The following is a 26,935-nucleotide window of genomic DNA, read 5'->3' on the forward strand; positions in this document are numbered from 1 at the left end:
TGTCGAATTCAATCCACCTATATAATTTTGCAAGGTGAAGTGTTACATTAGATGAGACTACAGCAGATGAATTGAACAATGCATTTAAGAATTGAAGGGGAACTCCCTAAACGCAGCATGTGTGTAAATTTCATATAAAAGATGGGACAATCCCAGATCCAAGGTAAAGACCAGAGCTTATTGAACTGCAATACATCAGCAAAACAGTAGAATGCTTCCAGGTTTATTTAATACAGGATATTTATATATACATTAAATGTGGGGAAAGTCTGTAGACTCTTTTCACATCCAATCAACAGGAGGTGCTATTGTTTTTTCACGTACAGATGAAGAGATAGGTGAATGAGGGTGTAGGTGTAGTTTTGTAGTATATCGCTAGATGGTGTGACGTCCATGTAGCGGCATTTATCAAATTAGTTTAAAGGACTAATATCCAGCTTTAGGGAATCAATCAAATGCCAACACAGTTTGAAGCCATTGAAAAGTAACCTCACAGAGCTTTCGGTGTATCCTGAAGAAGATCATCCACAGATTTATTGTATTGAAATTGTATCAAAGTATCCAGGGAAATACAAAACACTGATGCACGTACAGGCTTTGTTAAAAACGACGTAGGGTAGGTTATCTGTGACTATATAAGCAGAATACTCCTCGTGTTGTACAGCCCTCTAAAATCCCAAGAGAATCCATAGTGTTCACACCGGCGCCCATCACGCTATATGGAGCAAACCAAACGGGCTTTCACACGGTTTGCCATGTTGCAATTATCCACCTGGAGGCGCTGTATCTCCTCCGTGCCAATATTCATGTGACCACCGTAGAGAGGCGGGGTCATAATGTAACAATTTAGGTGCTACAGTGAGAGCAACAAAGTGTCCGCGAGAAGTGAGCGCATCTGGCCGTCGCCGCGCGCGCTCCCCTATCCTCCCGCCGCGGATGCGAGAGAGACCGAGCTCGGAAATCAAATGACATTAGTAGCGGAGGAGACGCCAAAGGGGGACGGGACTGACTCATAACACATTCACATGAGGTGCGTAAGCTGGTGGCACATCAAGATAAGAGGCAGCAGAATTCAGCAAATTTCTGTAAAGGCCAAACGAGGTGCTCTGTAAAGAATCTGGCTTTACAGAGCGCGCTCCTCGATGGAAGCAACAGGATTATTGTGCTCGAGGTTGTTCCGTCCTCTGGCTCCGTGGTTTGTGGACCGAGGCGCTGGCCTGTTGCTAGGAGACCTTTTGACAGCTGGGGGCGTTTGGACCGTGACAGTTTAATGCACTAATGGCGTGTGCGTTTATCTAGAAACCCAAAATCTTCTTTCTTCTCCACAGACCGGTGCCCGTGCGCGCCGTTCGTGCGTAAATCTTAATTGTGTGTTGTGCGTAAAAGACAGCGTTTACCTCTGTGGTTGTTTGCAGTCAGGAGATTACAGTGGTTTGCGGGGAACAATGGCCCACTTGTTGTGATTATCACATACTAAATATATCCGCCTTCCAGATAGGCTATGTTTAATCTGAGGCAATATGATGAGAGCTCAATTTATCATAATTTTTTAGAATTTCATAGAAAAATATAACCATGTATATTTAAGTGTGTGTGTGTATGTGTGTGTGCGTGTGTTAAACTCCAGCGAGAGAATATTAGTACTGATTTGCATTCTTTATTGGGTTTTCTAATATGGCTTTCGTACATTTCCTTTATTTTATCACCTCGGAATCAAGATAAGCAATAGCTCATTTAATCAAATGTATGAAATGTGTACGGCATGTGTGGTACTGTCACAGGGCTGGACTCACGATTACAGGATAGGCACCTACCCTGCCTCATCAATCTGTAGCTCTTGCCTGTGGCCATGCGTCTGAAGGTCACTCATTAACAGATCGATAACTAGATCTTGATGCAAGCTGAAGCAGCCGGTAGTATACTCTCAGCTCTGCCTCAACTTACAGTGCTCTACATACATAAATAAGCTCCCTCATATAAAGCAGCCATATGAAAGGATAACTTACTGTACAGTGTGTGAGTGTGTTATGTTTCAATCTGAGTTACCTGAGCTCCTAGGATTTCAGCACATCCATGCTGACCTCTGTTTCCCTCTGGTGTTGCTGAGTATTTTCTCGCTGGAAACTGAGGGATATCAGATTTAGGTGTGTAGCACCTGATGTCAAGGTTGTAGGTATACCAGAAGGACTTGTTTTAATTTGGACTCCCAGCTTGTTTTGAGAAGTGCTGAGCTGGCTATTTTCTTCCCAGAAGTCTGGCCGCCTGTGGCTGCCACCACATCTGTGCTTTAAAAGCCTGGAAAGAACAGCTAGAAGAATTGTCAAAGTTAAGAGAATAGGTGCTTAAGGCTCAGGGCATAAACAGAAAAAAGCTCTGTCTGCTCCAGAAAGACAGAAACACATTATTCTTTATCTTAAACTGAGGGAGATCCGTGTAAGATCAATAAGGATCAATACATTTATTAACTGTGTGGAGGCTCCTAAGCTCCATTAGAAAATGAGAGCTTAGTAGAAGGTAGAAGTAGTAACCTTAAGTAACCTTAGTAGAAGGTTGGTATATATATATATATATATATATATATATATATATATATATAATTGTATTGTGTTGTTTCAAAAATGCTCATTGACTTTTGCTTTCATTCTTAATTCTATTAATCTCGACTGAACACATTTCCTATCTACATCAATAAACAAATAATAGTCACAATGACATTTGTGACTATTAATTGAACAATGTTCAGCCATTTCTTAAAACGACTTTACTATGATAATAGTGATAATAGTGGATTTGTTGGGGACCATGATCAGCTGTGGATTTGATGTGTTCGTGAGCATTAACAGCAGGCTCATGCATGTGGCCAAGTCACAATGAGCTACAGCTCTGTGCGATGAAGGAACAGCAATGCAGTTTTATGTATTGTATGTCACATTTTTGCCAACAGTGGAGCTGCTTAGTTTAAAGCCAGTTAGGTCAAGTCAATATAGTTTTGGTTTTGTTATTCAATATGGATTTGTCAAAAATAAATGCAGAATAAGCTATCAACAGAATACAGCTATTTTGTTCATTTAAAGGAGCTATTTGTAAGTTTTATCTGCTGTTGAGGGTGCTGTCTTTGTGGCTAGGTAAGAGCCCCAGCCTTCTATGTTCCTGTCTTTAGCTTTAATAGAAGCGGCTAGGTGGCTGGGGCTAGTGGGTTTCCAAGGTAATAACAGTATAAAAAAAGGCAAGACAGCTCTTCAGGTATGAAATTTGTCAAAGGTATCAAAGCTGGACTAACAGCATTTCCTCTAGACTGGAAAGTTACCATAATTTCGGCATTATAAACCACTACTTTTTCCACACGCTTTGAACCCTGCGGCTTAAACAACTATGTGGCTAATTTATGGATTTTTACGGGTAACGAGCTTCATGCCGCCAATTCTTTTAGCGTCACATCAGACCAATGAAATTACCAAGCAGGTCACAGTGGACCAATAAAATTACCGAGCAGGTCACAGTGGACCAATGAAATTACAGAAGAGGTCACAGTGGACCAATGAAATAGTTTGAATTAAATTAAATGCACAAGGCTAAATTCTTCAGATCAGTCATTTATTTTGCGCTTCATGCACACACTCTAATCATGGAAAACACACAAAGCAATGCATATGATTCAGCTTTCAAGTTAAAGTCGATCGATCTGGAGAAAAGGCGAAATAATGTGTAACATAATTCCTGCCATATGCCATTTCCTCCCATATTTCCGACACCTGCGGCAGATAAACAATTGCGGCCTATATATGTACAAAACAGTTTTTCTCTTTAAATTTAGCAGCTTATATTCAGGTGCGCTCTATTAAATTACGGTAATAGCTGTGAATACTTATGCTGGCTATTTAGCAATACAAAAAATTCAAACAACTCCTTGTCACCATGTGCATGTTTCCGGAAATATCTTTGTTTTGGCCAATGTGTCCCAACATTGTTAGAATAGAATGAATTAATTCAAGATTCTCAAATAACCATAGTGGTTTTAAAGCTGAACTCCACCAATTTTATACATTTATGCCAATTAACTAGCCACAGGGAATAAAACTCTTCCAGTGAAAGCAACTGTGTAATTTGGTATTTTCTTCGGCTCTCCCAGGTCTTTGTCTAGATTAAAAAAACAAAAAAACAAAAAACACATCACACAATGATCTCCTCTTGGTTTGAACTTTGACACTGGCTGCATGCTGAAAGACAGCAAAAAAAAAAAGAAAAAAAAAAGAAAAAGCATTCTGGGAAATGTAGGCTCGGTTATATTCAACCCATGTTAGGGAAATTAAATCAGGATATCTTGACATTTTCTTCCTCAATTTCAAACAAATATTGGCCTCTTGTGAATCAGCCAGTTATATTAAAGTGAAATACTTCATCACTGAAGTAGTCATTTGAATGTGTTTAAATCACATAGTTTTAAGCTCAGCTGCAGCATGGTGGTATAGTGGTTAGCGCTGTTGCTCCACAAAAAGAAGGTCGTGGGATTAGTTCCTGGTCTGGGGCCTTTCTGTGAGGTGTTTCCATGTTCTCCCCGTGCCTGTGTGTGTTTCCTCCCACCATCCAAAGACAACCTTTTTTTTGGTTATTAGGTGACTCTAAATTGTCTGTAGGTCTGAGTGTGAGTGTGAGTGGTTGTTGGTTTCTGTTGCCCAGAGTGAGCTGAGATTGGCTCCAGCACCCCCCACGACCCAGAAACAGATAAGCAGTAGAAGATGAGTGAGTGAGTTTTCAGCTCAAAGTCAGAGAACAGTATTTTCATCTTTGTATTTCCATATATTCTTTCATCCCACCTCCACTTCATCTCTGTCGTTTTCCACGCCATCTCACCCAGCACCACAATTTTGTCCTTTTCTCTTCTGGCTTTCCCTTCAGCTGAGTCCAACTATCAAACAGTCTGACTCATCATTCATCCTACTATTGGCCCATAGAGCGCAGACACACACACCAACACGCACTCATTATTTCCTCTGTCTTACACTACATCACCATGAAGGTGACAGAGCAAGCCTCCTGGCAGACAGCTGCATTTAGAGGGACGGCTGGGACTGTAAGTGGACAGAGATGGATTCAGACAGACAGGGTGGCGTGCTGCTGATGGATGCGCACAAGCCGAGGGAGACTGCGGATGGGTTGCTGCTACATGAGTCTGCAGCATACACACAGCCAGTCAGTCCCTCATCCACTCTTGTAGTTGGTGTACTTGTCTCATCCACTGTAAAGAATCAGACTTGAGAACTGTGAAAGACAAACTGACAGGCAGAGAGTGTTTTGTCTGTGCAGACACATAATGGATATGTTACTCATAGCAAAATCTTTTGTGTGATTAAATTGTTCAGTCTAAAATGAATAAATAACATTTTTCGTCATAGTCTGCATTGTGCATATTTTAACACCCACTGTTCTCCGCATGCAATGTAAGAACAATGAAATAGATTGAATCTATCTTCATATTAGACTCCTTTTGGTCAATGTTGTGATTTTCAAAGATATTGCTTTTCCATAAACATGCTATGAGAAATATAGTTAATAATGGCATACATTACAATATAAAACGAACTTTACAACCTAAATAAGATATTATTGGTAAAATATATAAAAGTCCAGACCTAAGTAATGGGGAGAAAAACAATAAAAAAAAAAATTGACTTCAAAATTTATTTTTTTCTGTAACATTACCTAATGTATGTAATGTACAGTATGTAAAGTATGGTTTAAAGCATAACTAAAGTTGAACAAGACTAAGTAAGACAAAGCTAAAGAGCCAGCAGCCCAAGCCTTATGCACGTTAGTATGCAAATATGCCCACCATGACAAAGCCTGTGCTAATGTGCACATTTCGTTCAGTCCTATAAGATAACATTTTTAAATTAGTATTAATGGGAAATATCATCTGTTTTGAAGATTTTTGGTTATAAAACACAGTAGCGGACAAATTGATAGGTTAATCTGATCATTGCCCTAGAAGAAAGTTACAACAGGTAGTAGAGTTTTTTTATGGGCAACTCTGTGGTTGTACCACTTGAAAAGATAAGTGAAGACCAAAGTCATTAGTGCTAATCCTCCAACGCCACTGAATTTTGCACAAAGTTAAATAGGTAAGCTTTGACCTGATCACAATGCTATTTGGCTACTTCATGGCAATTTAATAGTTGCTGGAATAATTACAGTCTGCAACAAAGTGGTGGACACACAAATCACTTAGACAATTGATCAAAATTCCAGTAATCCTCATGGACAAATACACTGTAAGGGTGTCATTAAGAAATGTCCAATCCCCAGGAGGGATGTTTGTGCTACTGGGTTAAATGACACAAAACAACAGCAGCAGGAGTGTCATAGTAAGACAGACATCAGTGAAATGAAGAGAAGAGCAGAAAAAAGTTGCGTGCGGACTAGTACAAGAAGTACACTTGTGTTTGTGTTACAATAGCTCAGCCCTGTCTTATCTGTAAATCCAACTCCACTCATGACATATCCTGTGTGTGTGTCGGTGTCGGTAGCAGTAAGGAGATGCTGACAGGACAGAGACTCTGCCAGTCAAAGTCCCACCAGGACTTGGTCCTCTCCGCTCTCAACCAGCAGAGGAAGGATGGCCTACTGTGTGATGTCACCCTGGTGGCTGGTGAGCAGAAGTTCCACGCCCACAAAGCCGTCCTAGCGGCATGCAGTGATTACTTCAGGGTGAGTCCTCCACCATTATTACATACCTTGAAAATGTATGTGTTCTGTAGCTGAGCAGGGATATTTTGTTTTTTGTTTTTTGTCTGGGATTACAGTTAGGATTACAGTCTCATCAATATGATATTTGCCATTCTACATGTATACAAAGCAGGTATCAGTCGGGCATTGGAGCCCACTGCTGATGTGAAAGATATGGCAATAACATATTATCTAATCATCTTCGGGGGTTGGGAGATTATTAGAACTACCACAAAAACCTGCCTCACTGCTGGTGATCCAGCTGAAAGAACCTCATTAACATGGATTAATGATGGAGGCTGATACAGGGTGATATATGCAATGGTCTAAATGTAGTTTCATGAGCTGTACCATGCTGCCAAACATTCATACAAGGAATGTCTGAAAGGAAGTCAAGCTTTTCTAATTAAATTAGGTTTATGTGCACAGATGGTACAGAGTAGGAAGCACTGACAGCTTCAGACCAAATTAAAAGTACTACTGCAGATCATCCTTTGCAAAACCACCTGGATGTGTTTGCGTTTGTGTTGTGTCTCACTGGTCTTGTAGTTAAACCACAGAGGCAGGTTTAGGTGGATTCACACTGTCAGACAGCCAGGCAGGAGATTTTCTGAGATGGGCCACACAGGGAAGAGTGCACCGTTGAGATTTGATTTAGGGGCATTGAGCAGATTAGGAGGTAGAAAGTAATCTCTCTTTGAAAACGAGAGGCAGATTAACATCCAAGTTGCCTGGGGATTATTCCTGCTGTGTCAATATTTGTCTATGTGTCTAAGTTATTTTTACTTCTCTCTGCAGAGAGTTGAAGGTGGGCGAGTCACACTCTTCTCTTCCTTTTGTTTGTCCTCCTTACTTTTGCTCTCCCTTTGTTCTTCAGCTCTGTTTTTAAACGCTGCTCTTTCAGGCGCTAGCTGAGCCAAGCAACGCGATTGTTCCAGTGCCAAAATTATTAGATCAGTCTGTAATAGTAAGCAAGAAAACTAATTGCGTGTCTCTATTCCTTAACAACATTATCATCTGGCTCCACTGCTGGGTTTCATTTAGCTCATTTACCAAGGAGCTGAAGGTGCCTTCTGTCGTGAATAGTGACTGTGTTTTCTCTCTCCCTCTGTGCCTCTTTCACATGCACAAACAGAAGACAAACACCTGCACGCACACGTAGTAGTGATTATTACACATTATGTAGCCCAGTGGATGTGAGTGATTGTAATGAAATACCTGACCAAGTGTGGGTTGTTTATCTGGGACTTGTCCTAAATGTGTCACCTGCCTCTTCTGCTGCTGTCACATTACTGAAATGTCTGGACAGCTCAGGGAGACAAGGCCAAATCAGTTGCAGGAGCATCACACACCACCGTCAGCGAAAACGCCCATGCACACATATTCATACATGCACATATACACACACACACACATAAGCGCACCAAGTCTGTCTTTTTTTTTTTTTTTTTTGTTATTGTCGTACAGAGAAATGTTTTCTTCCAGGCCTGCAGTCAGGACAGAGCTCAAATCAAACAAACACTATTATTGTCCCTGAGAAATATTTCACGCTGTATATACAGCCTGCTCTACATAGTCCTCTGTTATTGCTTTTACGACCTTATGATGACAGCGCTCTTTTAAGGTTTTACTGTGTTTATTTTAAACCACATAGTTCAAGCAAATCGCCCCTACGTGCCTTCTCCCACAGCTTCATTTGATAATTTGATCCTGTAAATTGATCCCTCAGGTGACATCAGCGTGCTGAACACTCTGACACACACCTCTTAGGGTGTATGAAAAAACAACTAGTTCTATTATTCACTGCTCAGCTGACAGGTTTTCTTTGCAGTATATAAGAAACGCTGTTACCAGAGTAATGGCACTGATGGTGTTGGTTTAAACAGATATATGGGTTTGCATATTATATGTCTTCTCCCTATATTATCCATAATCAGTCCAGAATGCAATGTTTTTAATAGCAGTCAAGTCATCAATGTGTCCGATGACCACCAGGATGAATAGTTCTGGGAAACCTATGAATATATTTTCAGATACAGAAAACAAACATAGAATTTGTTAGCACTAGGTTAAAATTAAAACATTACACATTAACTGTGGCCCATCACTTGTGAAACTGTGAAAACACCTTGGAGCACAATGTAAAGCACAGCAGTGCTGAGACATATATAAAACTCAATATGTCCACAAATCATTCTCCCATCACACCAACACCAACTTTAACTTAGATTAAAGCAATCAAACTAGTAGAACTAATCTAGTAGTTTTTGCCTAGCCTGAATTCATTGTCCTTTTTGATGACCTGAAAAATGTAATCAATTATTGCAACATTTTGATCAAAGCACACATAAACATACCGTAACATTATCAGTGTATCTTTCAAAAGTTATGTATTCTCTGCTCCTAATGTGTTTTTTCACAGGTTGTTTTTATTTTGTCAGATGTGAAATTTGGTTTCATACCCCAGCTCCTTGTAAACTTTATCTATTTCATGATATGGTAAAGATCAAATCTGAGGAAAAAGAACATTTGCACATAATTTGAACAGTTAGCGACTTGTATCCACACTTGCCTTCAAAAACCAGCGCATCTGAGACTTGGCCATTGTGAGGGCATTAAATATAAGATGTTATTATTTATGTGTGAAACACTTGTCTGTACCTGTATTCTCAGGCCCTTAGAGAAATTCCAATATTTCACTCAGACACTCACACACACACTGAAAGAAAAAAACAAAAAACAAAAAAAACTTAAGTGAGTGGTGTAATATTTCTGTGGGCGTGAGAAGGAATCATGAGTCCTCTCTGGTACGATCACTGCAAGCAGACACATAAATCCTCGTGTTATGTTAGAGTAACTGCTGCAGCATCATGTGCAGGGACTGCAATGAGCAGCTCAATGTGTCTCTGTGAGATCTATCCCAAGCCAGAGGGGCCATCCATCACAGCCAGCGCTCCTTCAGCTCCTCCACCAAGGTCAGGAACATTCACACATGCACATGCATCCACATGCAAACGCACACAAACATACAGTTGAAGCCAACATGCATTGTGTGGGCTGTTTTCCGTTGCATGCACTCTGCTTTTTATTTGCATATGCCTGTATCCAACTTTATGTGTTTTACCCTCTTGACACACTGACCACAGCTCAACTACCGTCATACACCAGGTTTAGCCATAAGACCTCCTGTGGGTGGTGGGTTTTTAATTAGCGCAGTGGTGAATCAACAAGGCTGAGATCTGAGATGAAATGAGTCGGCCTTGGTCAAAACCCAGTGTGGCGTCGAGCCGAACCTGTCTCACACATCACGTTCACCATCAGAGGGGGTCATTGCCTATGAATCAGAGAGAATTCGATGAGGTTTGGTAGGAATTCATGTAATTTTTATGAGAGAAAGAGATGCTTTGCTTACTGATCGGCCTGAGGGTCTTTGAACCTTATCATAGTTACACGCTAGTCTCTCAGCAGCAGCTGCAATTATTTTTCTAAGCAACTGATAGTGTTTGTTTGTCAAATTGCAAAATAGAAAATATATCTTCATAACCTTGCTGTCCCTCATAACGAAGAAGACATAGTAGCGGAGGCGTTCTTCATCATGGCCGCATTCGACCCATCACCCTCCTCGAACACTCCTCCACGCTGCAGCCCTCATAGTGTGACACCAGTCAATAGCTTTGATTGGTTAGCAGCTAGCAGGACTCACGCACAGCAGGGTCAGACTGTAGATGCTGCAGCCGCTGCTTTGATTTCACATGGAGTGTGGCTGTGAGTGTGCGTGACAGGAGGGAACGATAGAGAGGCTCTCTGAGAGAAAGTACTGACTGTGTTGACCTCCAGGGACCAAAGCAGTTAAATCAATACAGAAGAGGGTTCTAGATAGTTGTGTCTGGCAAGTTTTGATTAACTATCAAGCTGTTTTTTTTTTTTTTTCAGCATGTCTAGATACAAAACAGCCCCCTAGAATCATCATGAAAATGAATATTGAGAACTTACTAGCATCAATGCTTGGCCACATTTTCTTTTATAAAAAAAGGACCAAAAGTGGTGAATAAAATACCTTTTATGTTGTGTATGCTCAGTTAATCTGTGTTTCGGCTGTGTGTCATCAGGCTATGTTCAGCTTGTGCATGGTGGAGAGTGAAGCAGACGAGGTGACTCTGCAAGGGGTGACCAGCATTGGACTAAAACACGCTTTAGACTTCGCCTATACTGGACAGGTAAGTATGAGCAACAGCCAGCACAGCTGAACAGGCAGAAACATATCCTGAATATCATCCACGGAATACCTGAGGCGATGGAAGATTCAAATCCTGACACAATTCTCTAATCATGACCTGGTGTTCATTTAAAATGTTCTTGGATGCTTAGTCTTAGCCTTTATGACTTCCTTGGTTCTCATCAGGTTACACTGCATCATCCCCACTGGCTTGAAAGGCAGCACCATTTGAAAGACCTGGCCTGCTCGGGGCTCCAGCCTCCCAAACCACTAATTAGCACCGTTTTCTGATATGGAAATAATTTTCCACACATACATTTCTGACCTGTGTTGTAAAATAAACAGAATGAATCAAAGCAAAGCTGGCTGTAAACATTTGACCTCTCAAAAAGCCCCTCTCTGTACATGATGGAGACATAGTCAATGTCACAGAAAATTCGAGACAGGCTTTACATTACCGTGAACTTTGATACTGTAAGAAACCTAATACGGCGGAGTAACCAGCTTGGTTGAACTGAGCCTAAAATACAAACAGACACAGTCAAAGAACAACCAGCATGTTGTCAGAATTGGCAGATAATGAAGGCAAACACACCAGTTAAGCTTACCCATCCATCTGACACTTGTACACAGCACTAGTTGTCAACCGCTAACACTATCACATAACAGTATGCTAGTAAACCACAACCAGCTAATGAAATGCTGAACTGACTTGCTAGCACTGATTATTATGCAATAAATCACTAGCAGCAGGTAAATTTTGTTAGATGTGTACATCTGGGCCAGTCCATCTTGAATGATTGAAAACTATTCTTCCACATTATATTCCCTCGCTTGGTGTTCTGATGATAGTGTAAAGCCCTATAGGCCATAGCATATGACTCATGCAATCATTTTCATACTGATGGTTGCCCTGTGGATAGAGGCATGGCCACCCTGTTTCTCCACTCCTCTACAGCTTTCCCTTTAATTTTTTACCCTTGTGTATATTGCTGTGATGTCCAAAACATATTCAAAAAAGCAACCAACTGCCTTGCATAAGAATGTACAGCTGTTGCTGATATAATAAAACGTGCTACATTTATCTTTGAAATATAGTTGAACACAAATCTAAAATAACACAAGAAAAGAAATAGTAATAATAAAATAGTACTCCAGTAAAGTATATATGTCAGCATACAGTACTTACCTTTCAACACTTAAAATAAATCACAACATGGATTTAGCCTTTTTATCACTTTTATCACACAACTCAGGAGCATAAGCTTCTACTGCAGCATGTCCTTGGATATGATATAACTGTATGAGATTATACTATAAATGGTCCTGAATAAGACCAAATTGAGGAAAGGTGTGTCAGGTCAGTGGCCTGCCTTCTCATCCCATCAACAAATTTTAAGTGTGTGATCATTTCTAATAACTCCCTTGACCTTTTTAGTTCCAGCAATGCTTGGCCCAATAAGCAGCCTCATGGATTATGCAGCGTACTGAGAGGCCAGGAACTTTGTAATTACTCCTAATTTTATTTCCACCGTGGAAATGAGCAAAGAGTAAATCGGTTAGGCAGTGTAAGTAGGTCAGCAGCAGGCTTGAAAGCTGCCCTGCTTTGGTTGGCCCAGTGCCTGTGTGCCTACAGGAGATGATAGCAGATGAGATGAGGGCAATATGCTTATCCCCAAACCATAAATAATGACCTACTAAAAACCCTTCAGCACATGTCAAAGGCCACCAGGGTGACAACATTGCCCAGTTTTTTCATTTTTATGACTCTCAGACATAAAATTCCTCACACCATAAAAGCAAAAACAGTCAAGTGAAGTACATGGGCCAGTTCATGTGTCGAAGGTTCTGCCACATACATGGATCTTCTCTTTAATTTTGCCTTCCCTTCAAGGTAAAATTCCCTTCAAGTAGTAAGCGCAATAAATGTCCGCTGGCACAAAAGCTCGCTGCACTCCTACACTAAACAAGCTGTGGTGTTATAAAACTGACTTCTGCTGTGTAAGGTTGAAGTGCTCTCACTGTAGTGGGCCTCCAGAGTGGACAGGAGAGCAGGACATGAGGAGCTTTCACTTAGAGTAATTACAGTTGGTATTTTATAGGTGGCTATTGCTTCGGGCCATGATGCTGATTGAGTCAAACAAGGAAAGGAAAGCGTTAGGGTTTGTTGTTTTTGTTCACCTTTCTTTGGACTATGAATTAAAAGAATCAGTGGTGTTTAATAGTAGGACCATAGATTGGAGTCTCCTCTAAAATGAAGAATATTTAATCTGATTGGTGAAGACTGGAGTATTTCTATTCCTGGTCAAACATCCCAGGGCAAAGAAGCACTCATTGCTGCTTTCCATCTTAATATGTAAAGTTTACAAAAGCCCACATGTTGTTCTGGTAGTTTACTGGATGTTTGCCCATGCCTGGCGGGAAGCAACACTGTGATAAATGAGAATGTGTAGTGGAAGCTAATTGCAGTGAAGAAGCAAAATACAAATCAGCAAAGCTTGCTGGCCATTGGTTCTAAGCGGCTGTGGTTCTATGTGAAATATTTTATTGTTCTAACATGTTGGATGATGATTTCAAATGAACTGTTGCACATGACTGCTAACATGCTGGTCAATTGGTGGGTTTATTTTTATGAGGTAGGATATTGTTTTTCACAACAGTGAGTGGGCAAATATGCACAAGAAGACATTTGCATTCTAATCTGTTTTGCTTAAATGGAAAACATAAGCTGCTTTTTTTTTTTTCCCGATCATAAAAAATGAGAATTGTATTTCTCTCACTTTCCCTACTGATTCTGTCACAGCTCTTTGGCTATGTAGGGCAGACTGTGGGACTAGATTATCAAAAGGTTTGTTCCATCCTTTTTAAAGGAAACTCGGTTTCATTTGGAGGAGGTGAGTCCACTGTTTGTACACAAGACCTGTCAAGCCTGATGGATTGAACATTTAACATCATGCGGTCCTCTGAGTATCCTCACACGGAAATGGCAGTCTGCCCTCCATACAACTCATATTCACTGGCTCTACTCCAGAGAGCCCAGCACTATCACTTGGCTGTGGTACAGGCTTTTATGTTGCATATGGGTGGGTAGTATGGAGGAAACAGAGGGAAGCTTTCAGCAGATCATTTCAGCTGCTGTACAAGTGCGTCAGGAAGCATTTTGGCTCAATCAATGCTGTAATAATTGTGGGAATATGTTGCATTGCTCGGAGAATGGTAATGGTGAACCAAACACATTGATAGAGCAGTCTTTGGTTTGTTGTGCAGACTGTAACGCTCACACCCCCTGTCTTGAATGCAACAGGATAAAAAATAAAAATGAAAAACTGGACTACAGACAAGATTTTCAGTGAATCTAAATGATGGAACAAAATAGAGCTTCAGATAGTTACTGTGCTTCGTGTTTATTCCTTAAACATCAAATTATAAACATTGTGCATAAAATAACTATACTGAAACTATTGACATTTTTTAACAGTGTACTTCTATGAGCAGACTAATCAGAGGGAGAAAACAGAGAGTGACAAATAAGATGCACATTTGAATTTATTGAGAATAAAAAGAAAAGACTTTGGCGCTTAGACCCCAAATAGAGTCGGATCCCCATGGGAAGCAGGACGGGCACATTTTTACGAAGTGATCATGTGGTTTGTTTGGTCCAGTGTCCACAGTTGAGTGGGTGAAGGGGCGGGCCACAAATTCTTTGTTGCACGGAAGTGAATTTTAAAGTTTGACTTATGGGTTGTGATTGGATGAAAGGGAGAGCAAGATTGTGGAGCTTAGCGATAGCGAGAAATGGCGATTGGGACCTTATGTAAGGAGATCAGGAGTCTTCCTGTGTGAACTCTTGCTAAGCTTCATATTGTGATGTACTCCAACTTATCAATGACAGGAACTTAGCAAACACAAATTAGTCAGCTCTATAATTCACACTCACTGCCATATGGTCCTTGCAGCACATTTTTGTCCAGTGTTTTTGCTCCTCTTCCTTAAGTCAGTAACAAATATGAAATATATGGTTAGCAGTTGCAAATATTTCAGAGTCGCACAAAATTAAATATTCAATATAAAAAGAAATTTGAGCAAACATAAACTCTCACTCTTGCCTGGGATCTGTGACACAACAGAGCCTTATTGCTGCCACACTCACTGATACTCCCAATAAACTTTTTTTAGAGAAGAACATTATATAATGAAGGATTTTTAACAACAAACCTTAAATGGATAAAATAAATTAACTTGATACAGAATGGCTCAGATCACAGTAATACCACCTGCATCAGCTGGAAATCCATCCATCTTAATCGATTTTTCTGTTCCCGGGTCGCAGGGCCGCTGGAGCCAATCCCAGTTCACATCGGGCGAGGGGCGGGGTACACCCTGGACAGGTCGCTAGTTCAGCTGGAAATACATAAACAAAATAATGTGCTGAAATTTATAGAATTTGAGTATTTCCACTGCAGCAATCACTGCGTTGAAAAGTAGCACTCATTCAAGTGACTGTGAAATCCAGAAAAAAATAAAGAAGTATAAAAAGAAACCTCATCTATGTCCTCTGTCCAGATTCTACTGGAACCAGCCGTCATCCAGGATGTCCTGTCTGCAGGCAGCCACCTCCAGCTGCTGGAGCTCCTCAGCCTCTGCTCCCACTACCTCATCCAGGTACACACACTTGTCCTTTTGTGCTTGCATAAGTGGGGACTTGATAAAAGGAAATCAGAAGAGTAACCCATTCACACTACAGGGATCCCATCAGATTAATGGAAATCTTTGGGTTTTGAGAGGTGCTTTCCTCTCTGGAACAGTTGGTCCATTTGATCCTGTCAGCAGGGACTGGCAAAGGCAATTACAGATGGGCCACTTAACTCAAACTTGGATAGCTTCAGGATAACAATTAATTCAACAGATTTATTAAAGTGCACTAGAAACCAAAAAGTATTCCCCTTTGTGCAAACAGCAGAGCAGCATGGACCAGGATTTTCAGGTTGTGGAGGGAACGGGAACATCAATAAAGGCAGAGTGAGGACTGATATACAGCTGCAAGTTTAGCGTGCCCTCTGAACTTGATGTCAGAGACAGCAGATTGCATTGGTATGAGATGAACTAATTAATTGATTCATTGGTTTCTCTCTGCAGCAATCAGTAAATACTGCTCTGGTGTATCACTTCACCACAAAGTAGTTACAGGTCAGATTTAATTAGAAGCCCTTGAGCCAAAATCAGTGTCTTGCTTTAAAAGGTGGATACTTGTCAGTTAAGGTGCCTTAGTCTGGATCCCTTCAAGAACTAGGCCACCCTGTTGGCTTTTAGAGACAAAGGAGGCTGTGTTGGAACAGAGTCAAGGCCAACCCACTGTCCTCTGGGGACAATACCAAAAGCTGATAGAGATGAAGACAAATTAGGTCATTAAAGAGCATTCTATACCACCAGTCAGAAGTTCTGTGGTTCGATACCTGGCTCCTCCTGCCTGGATGTCCTTGTGCAAGAAATTGAACTCCAAACTGCCCCTGATCTAACATTGGTGTGTGATGTGTCTGTGTGTAATAGGAAAGCTGTGAATATTATCAAAAAGCATTGCATCGACAGATGGGCATGGTGTGTAGTGTAAAATTCTCGGCGCGAATGACAAGATGAGAATATACATACATATATATGTGTGTGTGTGTGTATGTGTGGAGTTTCCATGTTCATGCCTGCGTGGGTTTCCTCCCACCGTCCAAAGACATCATGTTTGGGTTAACTAGTGACTCTAAATTGTCTGTAGGTCTGAGTGTGAGCTGAGATCTGCTCCAGCACCTCCTGCGACCTGGAAACAGATAAGTGGTAGAAAATGGAAGAATGTTTGACTGGAATGCATTTTAAAACCACTTCTTTCCACACATAAGCAAGCTACTGCATTTACCAATTGCACATAATTACTGTGTGTTTGAGCGTGTGTTTCATCTGGTGACTACATCCTCAGATCCGTGCCACCACACTGTAATCGCTTTCAATTTTTTTTCCTGACAGCTGCATCATGATGGTAAACTTTGCTCTACCCTGACATCTGGTGGCTGTAAAAGCCTCATCTCTGCTGGTCTGTGTGTTGACTACTGCAAATAGTTATTAGTCTTCCGTTCCCTGTGTGGTCAGCTCTATACCTTACGAACGTGTGTGCTCATCACGAGTCAAATCACACAATCATATTTGCTGTTCAGTTTGAGTAGATAATAGAGGGCCAGACTAATAACATTGATTTCCCAATACACTCTTCCTGGGCAGATTGAAAATGAGATATATCAGCCAGTCACCGTTACCCACCTCGTATATGATGGATACTGATTTGCACAAGTCAGTTAATTGAATTTTGAATTATTGATCAGTACCACATTTGCTCAGTATAATCCTTCCTTTGAATTTATTCTAATCAAACATTTAGATTGTGATACATTCACTGTGTGTGATTGCAGCTGTTGCTGTTTAATTATGTCATATTTATTGAAGGCCATTGATCTATTTAAAATCTAAAGGTAAAATACACTACACATTTTCTGGGTGATATTAGGGATTAAAATAAGTATAACTATTAGTAACACTAATAGAAGTAATAGAAGCAGAATTGAATGTGGTGAGTTTCAGTGCAAAATATCACCTTTAAAAGTTTAGAGAATAAGGCATTATTATTATTATCATTATTATTATAAGATGAGCCGTGGTAGAGGGGAACATACTCACTGATGCATGTTTACACTGTTTGTGCTGTAGGCGAGCCAGAAGATGGCAGCCTTATCCCACTACTCACATTATTAGTTTATATCATTTACGGCTGTTCTCTATCTGCCCGTCTCTACTTTTGGCATCTGTGTTGCCAGTTCATGAGGACCCTGAAATAAATGGACATGACCATCTAGTCCCAATATGTCCAAAAACAAAAACAAACAAACAAACAAAAAAAAAAAAGACGAAGGAAAAAAAACGAAAAAACAATGTTTGCAAATGTTACATTCATTTGAAATGGTCTCACAGGATCAAATAAGAAACTACATCTGAGCGACAGTTTTCCTGAAAGTAGCTTCCAGCACATTTTGCATATTGTAAGTGCTGAGGAAAATTTTACCTTGAAATAAAGAGCACTTGAAATCAACCGGAACCGGACGTGTTTGTCTTCACACAAAGGTCTAATTAATGGAAACTGGTCTAAGACATTAAAAATCCAGGAGAGGAGGGAGAGCAGTCTCCTGGAGCTTTTAAATGGGCAGCTTGGCCAGGCGCGCGCACACACACACACACACACACACAAGAGAGCACTAGTATATACTGTACAAAGGCACACTTACCATGAGTTACTATGGTGTATTTTAACATCATGCAATCTGACAGTTGTCTTTGGATCCTTTCAACTTATGTAAATGAGTAAGAAGTGCACTCATCTGTATTTTGCATGTGTTTTCATCCCACAGGAACTGAGCAGTGTAAACTACCTGGAGCTGTACCGTGTGGCTGACCTGTTCCACCTCCCAGCCTTGGAGGAGGCTGTGGTGGGCTTCCTGGTGGAGCATCTGTCTGAGCTGAGCCAGAGCCGGCAAGACGAGGCCCTGCAGCTGCCCTACCGCCTCCTCAGAGAGGTGCTGAAGAGCGACCGTCTCACCTCCCTGAGTGAGGAGGAGATATGGAAGGTAAGGGAAGTGTGTGTGTGTGTGTGCATGGCACAAAACAAGGCACACAGACTACTAAACAACAGACTACACACCGCCATCTGTATACCATGTATTGTTTGTTTATGTCATGTTTCTCACTGTGCTGTGTGTGTGCATGTGTGATGAAGTGCTGGGATGGTGGAGTGAGTTGGTAGTGCAGGGTGGGGACTTGCTGTTTTGACTGTTCATTTGCACCAATCAGCCTCCCCTCCTCCTCCTCCTCCTACTCTCCCTACAACCCCCCTAGATCTCTCTCCCTCTGTCTCTCTCGCCTTCTCTTCTCTGATTAGGCCCACCGCAGCTCCATCAGGGCCCCAATCCCACAGCTGTCACTCGGCCGCCCGTCTGATTGAAAACAATCAGGCCTCTGATGGCACAATTACCCTGACCCTTTAGCCAGCCGCCGCCGCCATAATCAGCCACTGATTAGGCTGCTTTGGGCCTCCTTCACTTCGCCCAGAAGGTTAATTTGGGCATCAGACGGAAGCAAACGGCAAGCGGGGGCTGTCGTTCAAAAGCGTAGGGGGGTGGGGGGGGGGGTGCTTTGCACACCAATACTGGACAGATATAGCTTAGCCGTCAATCATTGTCACTCAGAGTTTTCTTCGAGTCTCCCGCGCTCTGGAAATCACATTTTCTCTGACTTTGTTTTTTTCTTTTTCTCCTCCGTTGTCTTTCTTGCCATCCTTTGCTCTTCCTTTCTGTCGCTTACCCCTCCCTTCAACTCTCTCCCTCGCTATCGCTTCCCTTCACTCTCTCTCCTTTTCTCACACACACACACACACACACACACACACTTTCTCCCACTTTCTCTTTCAGTACAGAGGGGAAGGAGGGAGAAGGAGTTGATTTATTCTGTGCCCTCAGGAAGTTGTGTGATGCAGCATGACCTTCACAGTCAGCTGCCATAGTGCGCATGCACATACACACATACATGAACACACACACACAGTCACTTCAGAGCTATGAGGAGGAGGGAGGTGGGGTGAGCGATAGAGAAAGGGAGGCAGAGACAGAAGAGTGGCACAGATACCACAAACAAACAATCTCAACTTGCATGTTTGTTACACATTCACAAATGTACGGTTGTGGATTGACAGGGAAATAAAGGAAAAGTACTTTGGTGTTGGTTTGGACATACTGAGTATTTTTCTGCATGCATCAACCACCAAACACCGTGCAATGGTTTCTGTTATAATACTGTGAGTTTTGTCCTGGGTTTGTTTGCTCTGTTCATGGTCCTCCTTGTTGGCACCCCCCCCCCCCCCCCCCCTTCGCTCTACACCTAAATCTTCAGTCTCTGCACACATGATGTTAAAAACCACTTCTGCTCCTGATAATGGCATCGGTGCTCTCTCGTCATCTCGCCCACATCCTTACCTCACCACAGCTAAATAACCTTGTGCTGATCTCAAGTTCAATTAAATCTCTTCTCCAGGACCCAGTTTGCCTGCATTAAACAAAGGAGGGTCCCTGTGGATATTTACAGTCTGTGTATTGAATGCTACTGATTAATAAATGTGAGTGTGTGTGTGTGAGAGTGTGGATGCAGCGATAGCTTGCCTCAGCCTTGCAATAATAGCCTGTAGGTGTCTAGAAAAACAATTATGATTAGCAGCCTTTTTTTTTTTTCCGAGACATTCTCCTTCACTTTGCCTTCTTCATTTGTTATTTTTTTAACCTTCTAATTTTTTCCTATTATCTTTTGTACATTTTCATACTGACTCCAAGTTGCCTCTCTCTGTCCTTTTCTCTTGTACCCTTCATCTTCCTCCCTCTTTCTGTTCTTAGTTTCTTGTCTTGCCATATCCTAAATTCTTCCTTTTGCCCGCTCTCTTCAAATGGGATCACATTAAAAATTATTGAGACACTAAGTCAGCTCAGTTTTTTTTTTTTTTGTCTTCACATTTCGTTATACTGTCATTTCATTTATCTGCCTCTGCAACAACTAACATCTGAAATAAACAGTACTGACTCAACTAGTTTTACCAGTAACGAAGAAAAGAAAAAAGGTTCAGAGTTGAAGAGTTTGTGCAAATCCTTGATTTAATTCTGATTTAACAGAATTCGTGCTGCTGATCAAACAGCCACCTAATGAGAGAACTGCGTGAGCCTACTATGAACCTCAATCATATCAATAGGTGTCATATTATTTTGGTCTCTGACTAGAGTAATGACTGCAGGTCCAGACCATGAGTCTTCTCTCTCTGTCTTTCTGTCTCTAGCTGGTTGTTCTGTGGCTGGAACACGACTGTCGCTACCAGTACACTGAGGATCTTCTTGGGCACGTCCGCTATGGCCTGATGGACGTCCCCACCCTCCACCACCTTGCCCACAGCCATCCTCTGGTCCAGTCTAGCCCTACTGCTGCCGCCCTGGTGGACGAAGCTCTTGACTATCATCATACCACCTTTGCCCAGCCTCTCCGCCAGTCAGCCCGCACCAGGCCTCGTTTCCAGTCCCTCACCCTGTACATAGCCGGAGGGCGCAAACGGGAGGTCAGCAGAGTCAGGGAGCTGCGGTACTTCAATCCAGCCGTACAGGAGCATGTACGTGTAGCAGGTGGGTCAAACTGGAGCGAGCTGGCACCCATGCCCACTGGACGCAGCCACCACTGTGTGGCCGTAATGGGGAACTTTCTATTTGTTGTTGGTGGTGAAGTGGAACACGCAACTGGAAGGACATGCGCAGTAAGGACTGCTTGTAGGTATGACCCCCGGGGCAATCGGTGGACTGAGATAGCCCCCATGAAGGCCTGCAGAGAACACTTTGTCCTAGGAGCTCTGGGTCAGTACCTGTATGCAGTGGGGGGCAGGAACGAGCTGAGGCAGGTGTTGCCCTCTGTGGAGCGCTACTGTCCCAAGAAGAACAAATGGATGTTTGTCCAACCTTTTGACCGCTCACTGTCCTGCCATGCCGGCTGTGTGGCTGACAACCTGCTCTGGGTCTCAGGTAAACAATCATCAGGGAGGACCAAATTACTTTTTTTGAAATTCCGCACCTGTACACATACATTCGCAGACACAATGCTCACATTTAGCTAAGACGTACACCGCTTCATGCATATTTGCACATAAATCTGACACGCTCTGATAAAAGCCCAGACTGTTGTTCCTTTGTGTTATAGGTGGGGTGACAAACACAGCTCAGTACCAGAATCGCCTAATGGTGTACGATCCAGAACAGGTAACCTAAAGTGATGTCGCTTCACGCATTAATTCAACAGCACTTAGACAAATTTGAAAGTGTGCAATGTGAAGGAGAAGTTCAGTCACCCCAGTGCCTATTGGGAAAAAATAGAAAATCCACCCCTAAACCATCAGCATAACAACAGTGACTTTTTTCAGGACAATAGTGCAGAGCCCACATGTTTGCTGTGACTGATTACACAAGCAGGAGTCAAGAGTCTGTTACTTTATTTTCACACCGTATGGAAATTATTTGAAACAAAAGGCATGAAAATAAGAAAACTACCTTAATATATATGGAACACTACAATCTATTCAGCAGTATGCTGAGGTAAATTAACCACGATCCCTGGTCCTACTGGGCATTAAAATAAATCCGCTCAGTTGTTCTTCTTCAAGTGTTGTTAATCCTAAATATCATCATCAAATGTATGTATATTCATTTTGTTGCACACTGTATGTTAATGAATATGTATTTGCAAATGGGGGATCGCTACAGTGGAATGTAGGAAGATGTGCAAGTTGTGTATGTTATGAGCCAGCTGTTAAAAAAGCCTGATCTCAGTGAGGCTGTATATGGTTTGGAGATAGGCAGCGTGTATAAGTGAGAGGTGCATATCCATATGGGCCTGTGTTTGTACATGTTGGCGTGGAAGTGAGGGAGCGAAGAAGCGAATGAAAGAGGTAGGGAGAGCGTCTCATTTGTATTCACCATGAATTTACATTCACCTGCCAGAGCAACAGCAACCCCCCACCCACTCTACCCTCAACAGATGGCCACCCGTCAGCTCCCAGCAGACACACACACGCACACACACACACACACACACACACACACACTTCACACACTTTCATTCTCTGCTTCAATCAAGCACTCACACACTCTCTTTCTCTCTCTCTCTCACACACACACGCGGTGACACAAAATAAGCTACAACACACTTAGTGAAATGAGCAGGGATCCTTGGTGTAAAATGGAGTGGCTGAAACATATGATTAGAAATAGGGAGGGAAGTCATTAGTACAAACCAGAGCTCTAGTGTCACGTTATTTATCTAGCACTGTGCATACATCAATTACCCATGCATGGATATGCTTAAATATTAATCTTCTTATTCATCCTGCTTCTCTCTCCACCCGCTCTGTTTCTGCCCCCCTCCCTCTCTATTCGTACTACATCTCACCTCCTCCTTTCATTCCTTCCATCTGCTCTAACTACCTCATCCACTCTCCACCACCTCCACTCCCTCTTCAGGACCAGTGGTTGGCCCGCAGTCCCATGCTGCAGAGGAGAGTTTACCACGTCATGACAGCGGTGAGGAGGCAGCTCTACGTGTTGGGGGGCAACGACCTGGACTACAACAACGACCGCATCCTCGTCCGCCACATCGACTCGTACAACATGGACCTGGACCAGTGGACTCGCTGCACCTTCAGCCTCCTAACGGGTGGGAAAAGTGAAGGAACCACACATCTGTGAACACGCACAAAACACAAATAACAACAGCAGTGGTGACATGGCATATCACACAACAGACAATAAAACCTAATGAAAAAATGAAACAATGAATAAATGAAGCTATGCTTGGGAAAAAAATGTTTAGGATTATTTAGCTTCAGCTCCGCAGAGCCAATTAGTGTGTTTTAGCTCACTGTATTGTTTTTTTTTTTTGTGTTTTTGTGGTTTTGTTTTTGTAGATTTTCTTTTTCTTCTAATGCAGCTGGTCCAGTGAAAAAGCTGAAAGGCCCCACTGCTATTAACTAACTCTACTACAACAACAGCACGTTAGCATTGCTGAAAAAATTTACTGTTTTAGCAAAATTACGACTTAGTATTAATTATATTGAAATTCTTCAGTTGGTCAACTTTTCTATTAAAGTTGTCACATCCTGTTGAAGCAGAAAATTAGCTTAGATTTTTTTTTTTGCATGTGTTTAATAAATAATACCTGTTGTACCTTTGTTCTTTTTCAAACTTCAGCTTTGATTGTATCTTAATTCATCGTTAATGTTAGAAAGACTTGCTTGTGATTTAAAAGCAATTTTACAGTGACTTTAATGATAATTCATTTTGATCATAGGGCATTTTTAACTTCAATAATGTGTCATATGTGCTAGCTTGACCAGGAACATATCTTGACTGAATCTCTGTTTTTACCTCCTCTCATTACGTAAAAACATTCCATATAATGCCTCCCTGCCTGAGCTGTGTGGGGGTGATGGGATGATATAAAATGAAAATGCAATCCTATTGCCATGCCTATACCAAAGGCCATGGTCGCATTAATGAACTGCTGTAGTCTGTAATGAAAACTCAACGCGGTTTAAAGTCCACGTGACTTTACTTTTCCCTCCCACCATCTCTCCTATTGTATGAATTTCCTCATTTGTTTTCGGATCCCTTCCTCCTCTCTTATCAGTAAAAGTTTGAGACAAAGTCACGGGAAAGAGAACAGGAGCACAATATTAACTCTCCACACACTCACACCCTGGCCCCATCTCCATTTATCTCCCTCTCTGCCTCTCAGGGGATGTGGAAGTCATATTGTCAGAATGCCCTCTGCTTGGCACAGTGAAGCATTGTGTCGGCTCTTGTCCTCCTCAGGTCAGAACGAGTCAGGAATAGCCGTCCACGATGACAGGATCTACGTGGTTGGAGGGTACTCCATTTGGACCAACGAGCCTCTGGCATGCATTCAGGTGAGAGACGTGGCTTTTAGATTTATTGTCTAACTGCTGCGATGCTTCACAAAGATCACATGTGATATGAATTCAGCTATTCTGTCGTTATGTTGCTCATTCAGAAAAGTGAAACAGCAGTGGACTAATTCTAAAATACCCGTTGCACTAAAGTACACCATACATCTTATGTGATATAATGAGGCCAGCGGCCAGATAGTTTGTGGAAAGTGTTTTTTCTCCATCAGTTAAGCACATGCTATCTAACTTGTTTGAGATAAACCGGTACCATGATTACTGCACTTGAATATAAATATAGAGAAGAGGAATAATGCACACAGTCCACCTGCCTATATGTTGCGTATTCGTTTTACTGTGCTCCGTATCTGTCATTGTTTTTGATCAAACAACATCCTTAACCCCAGGCCAACACCTTGCATTGTTTCAGTCTGCAAACTGCTGAATCAGAGGGAAATAGTCTCCATCGTGTAACTGTAAGAATGGTTATTGTTAGAGGGCAGGTCTGGGCTGTACTATATTGAACGTCTAATGGCTGGAGTGCTTTTAACTCCACATTTAACGGCACTACAGTTTTTTCAGTCATATGCCCTGAAAAACATAGAAGCTCTTTTTATTTAAAATGCTGGAACCATCAGGTGGTTACCCTCCAAAGTTACCTTATAAAGTGTACAGTAATTCATTTTCCGTAACACACAAGTTAGTGACATATCAGCAGCTTAGTGTGGTTGCACTTTGAGCTGAATGCTGGCTACTCATGATGGCTGGATTGATGTGTGTACCAGATAAACAGCTGTTTATATATTTACACATATACACCCTTGTATTAGTGCTAGGGGAATAGTTAAGGGATGGCAAAAGTCATTTTGATTCCTGAGGAATCATGTTTGTGTTATCCAGTGAGTAGTTACCTTTCGGTATTTATCAAAGTGATGGAAAATGCCACAGTGTGAACATAGACAAAATCTACTCATTATACAAATCACTGTCATGCTTTATGCTTTATGAGGAAAATCATATATTATTATTTAAATGTCATGTTTCCAGGTGCTGGATCTGAGCACAGAGGGGAAGGAGGAAGTTTTCTACGGGCCAACGTTGCCATTTGCCTCCAATGGCATAACAGCTTGTTTCCTCCCTGCTCCTTACTTCACCTGCCCAAACCTACAGACTCTCCAAATACCACATCACAGAATAGGTGCTGTCTAAACCGCTGACGAACAAAACGTTAGAACACATGAACACGCAGTCAGAGGACAGGGGAGCATCTGTTAAACTCCGGACAGCCCGTGTTTGCAAATGTGACTGACAAAAAACGTACCTGATCATAGTAATCATCTGGAACCTGTCACATGAGTGCACAGGGATTTCTTTGAGACCCAAATGTGATTTTCCTGATCTACAAAAGCCATGCTATTCTGCAAGCTTCGAGGAAACTCAGACAGAAGCAGCTGTCATAACACAGCAGCATTACTGTTGTATTTCCCCAAAGACAGAAGCCATTCATGACGTCCAGTGAAGATGCAATGAGCGAGTTAAGGAAAAAAATAACGCTGGAGAGAGTTTAATTCCCTTAGAAGAGAGGAACACTATGCCAGTCTTATTACCAATGAATTAATTTGTGGTGAATTGCTCAGTTTGCTAACTGCCCAGGAGAGCTAAGAAATTGCCCTTTTTAACCCATTCAAGGTGCTTTTCTAGAGAAAATCAAGACATAATATCTCCGAAAGCCTGAAAGCACAGAGCATTGGTTTTCAAGATTAACAGCAGAAAGCCTGTTTGCTCCCTGACTTGCTTGTACTTTGAAATTATATATCGGGCTAACAAGTATCAAGCGCCTGAGGCTGAAGCTCATCAGGGCATGAATGACCATGTAATGTTTTAGCTCAAATAAGTACAACGCTAATTGATTTTTTTTTCTTCAAGCAGTAACATACTGTATGTCTGTATGATGTCAACCTGCGTAAGCGAGGATGATTTTTTTTTTCTTTTTTCTAAAATAAGCTCATGACCTAAGACTGTTCTTGTTCAATTGTATGTTTGGTCATTGTTGTTACTCATATCTGGCGAATATCCTTCAAAGTGTCTATACGATATGACAATAACAACACTGCTTCATACTGATTTTCAAAGACACTTTGACCAAGAGAGAAAACATGATCACCGCAATACCCTTGTCTATCCAAAACAATATGTCCAAAAGAATACATGGAGAGTTTTCAGAATAAAGACTCTGCTTAAATTTATGGAATATATTTTATGAACTGTTAATAGCTGGAGCAGAGAAGGGAAAAGAAGGGAAGTGACTTGCCACTGTGACAATTATTAAGCAGCAATATATAATTTAACACTAATTAAAGGCATCACCTCTGCTCCCTCCTTGTGTGTGAATTCTCCGACCACCTCTGATACAGTTGGAGAAGAACACAGCAGAG

The 26,935-nt window shown here is 41.7% G+C and overlaps 1 protein-coding gene across 1 annotated transcript; it reads left to right on the forward strand.

The window, feature by feature from the left end:
* Positions 1-885: 885 nt before the first annotated feature.
* On the forward strand, positions 886-26,792 carry klhl32 (kelch-like family member 32). The gene is made up of 10 exons (XM_029504188.1): positions 886-1,030; positions 6,528-6,705; positions 10,833-10,940; positions 15,503-15,601; positions 18,379-18,594; positions 20,841-21,567; positions 21,743-21,801; positions 23,059-23,251; positions 24,409-24,503; positions 25,548-26,792. The coding sequence occupies exons 1-10, from the start codon at positions 1,026-1,028 to the stop codon at positions 25,707-25,709; spliced, it is 1,842 nt and encodes a 613-aa protein (XP_029360048.1). The 5' UTR covers positions 886-1,025; the 3' UTR covers positions 25,710-26,792.
* The last annotated feature ends 143 nt before the right edge of the window (positions 26,793-26,935 follow it).

Source organism: Echeneis naucrates, chromosome 6 (genome assembly GCF_900963305.1).
Source record: "Echeneis naucrates chromosome 6, fEcheNa1.1, whole genome shotgun sequence".
Lineage (NCBI taxonomy): Eukaryota > Metazoa > Chordata > Actinopteri > Carangiformes > Echeneidae > Echeneis > Echeneis naucrates.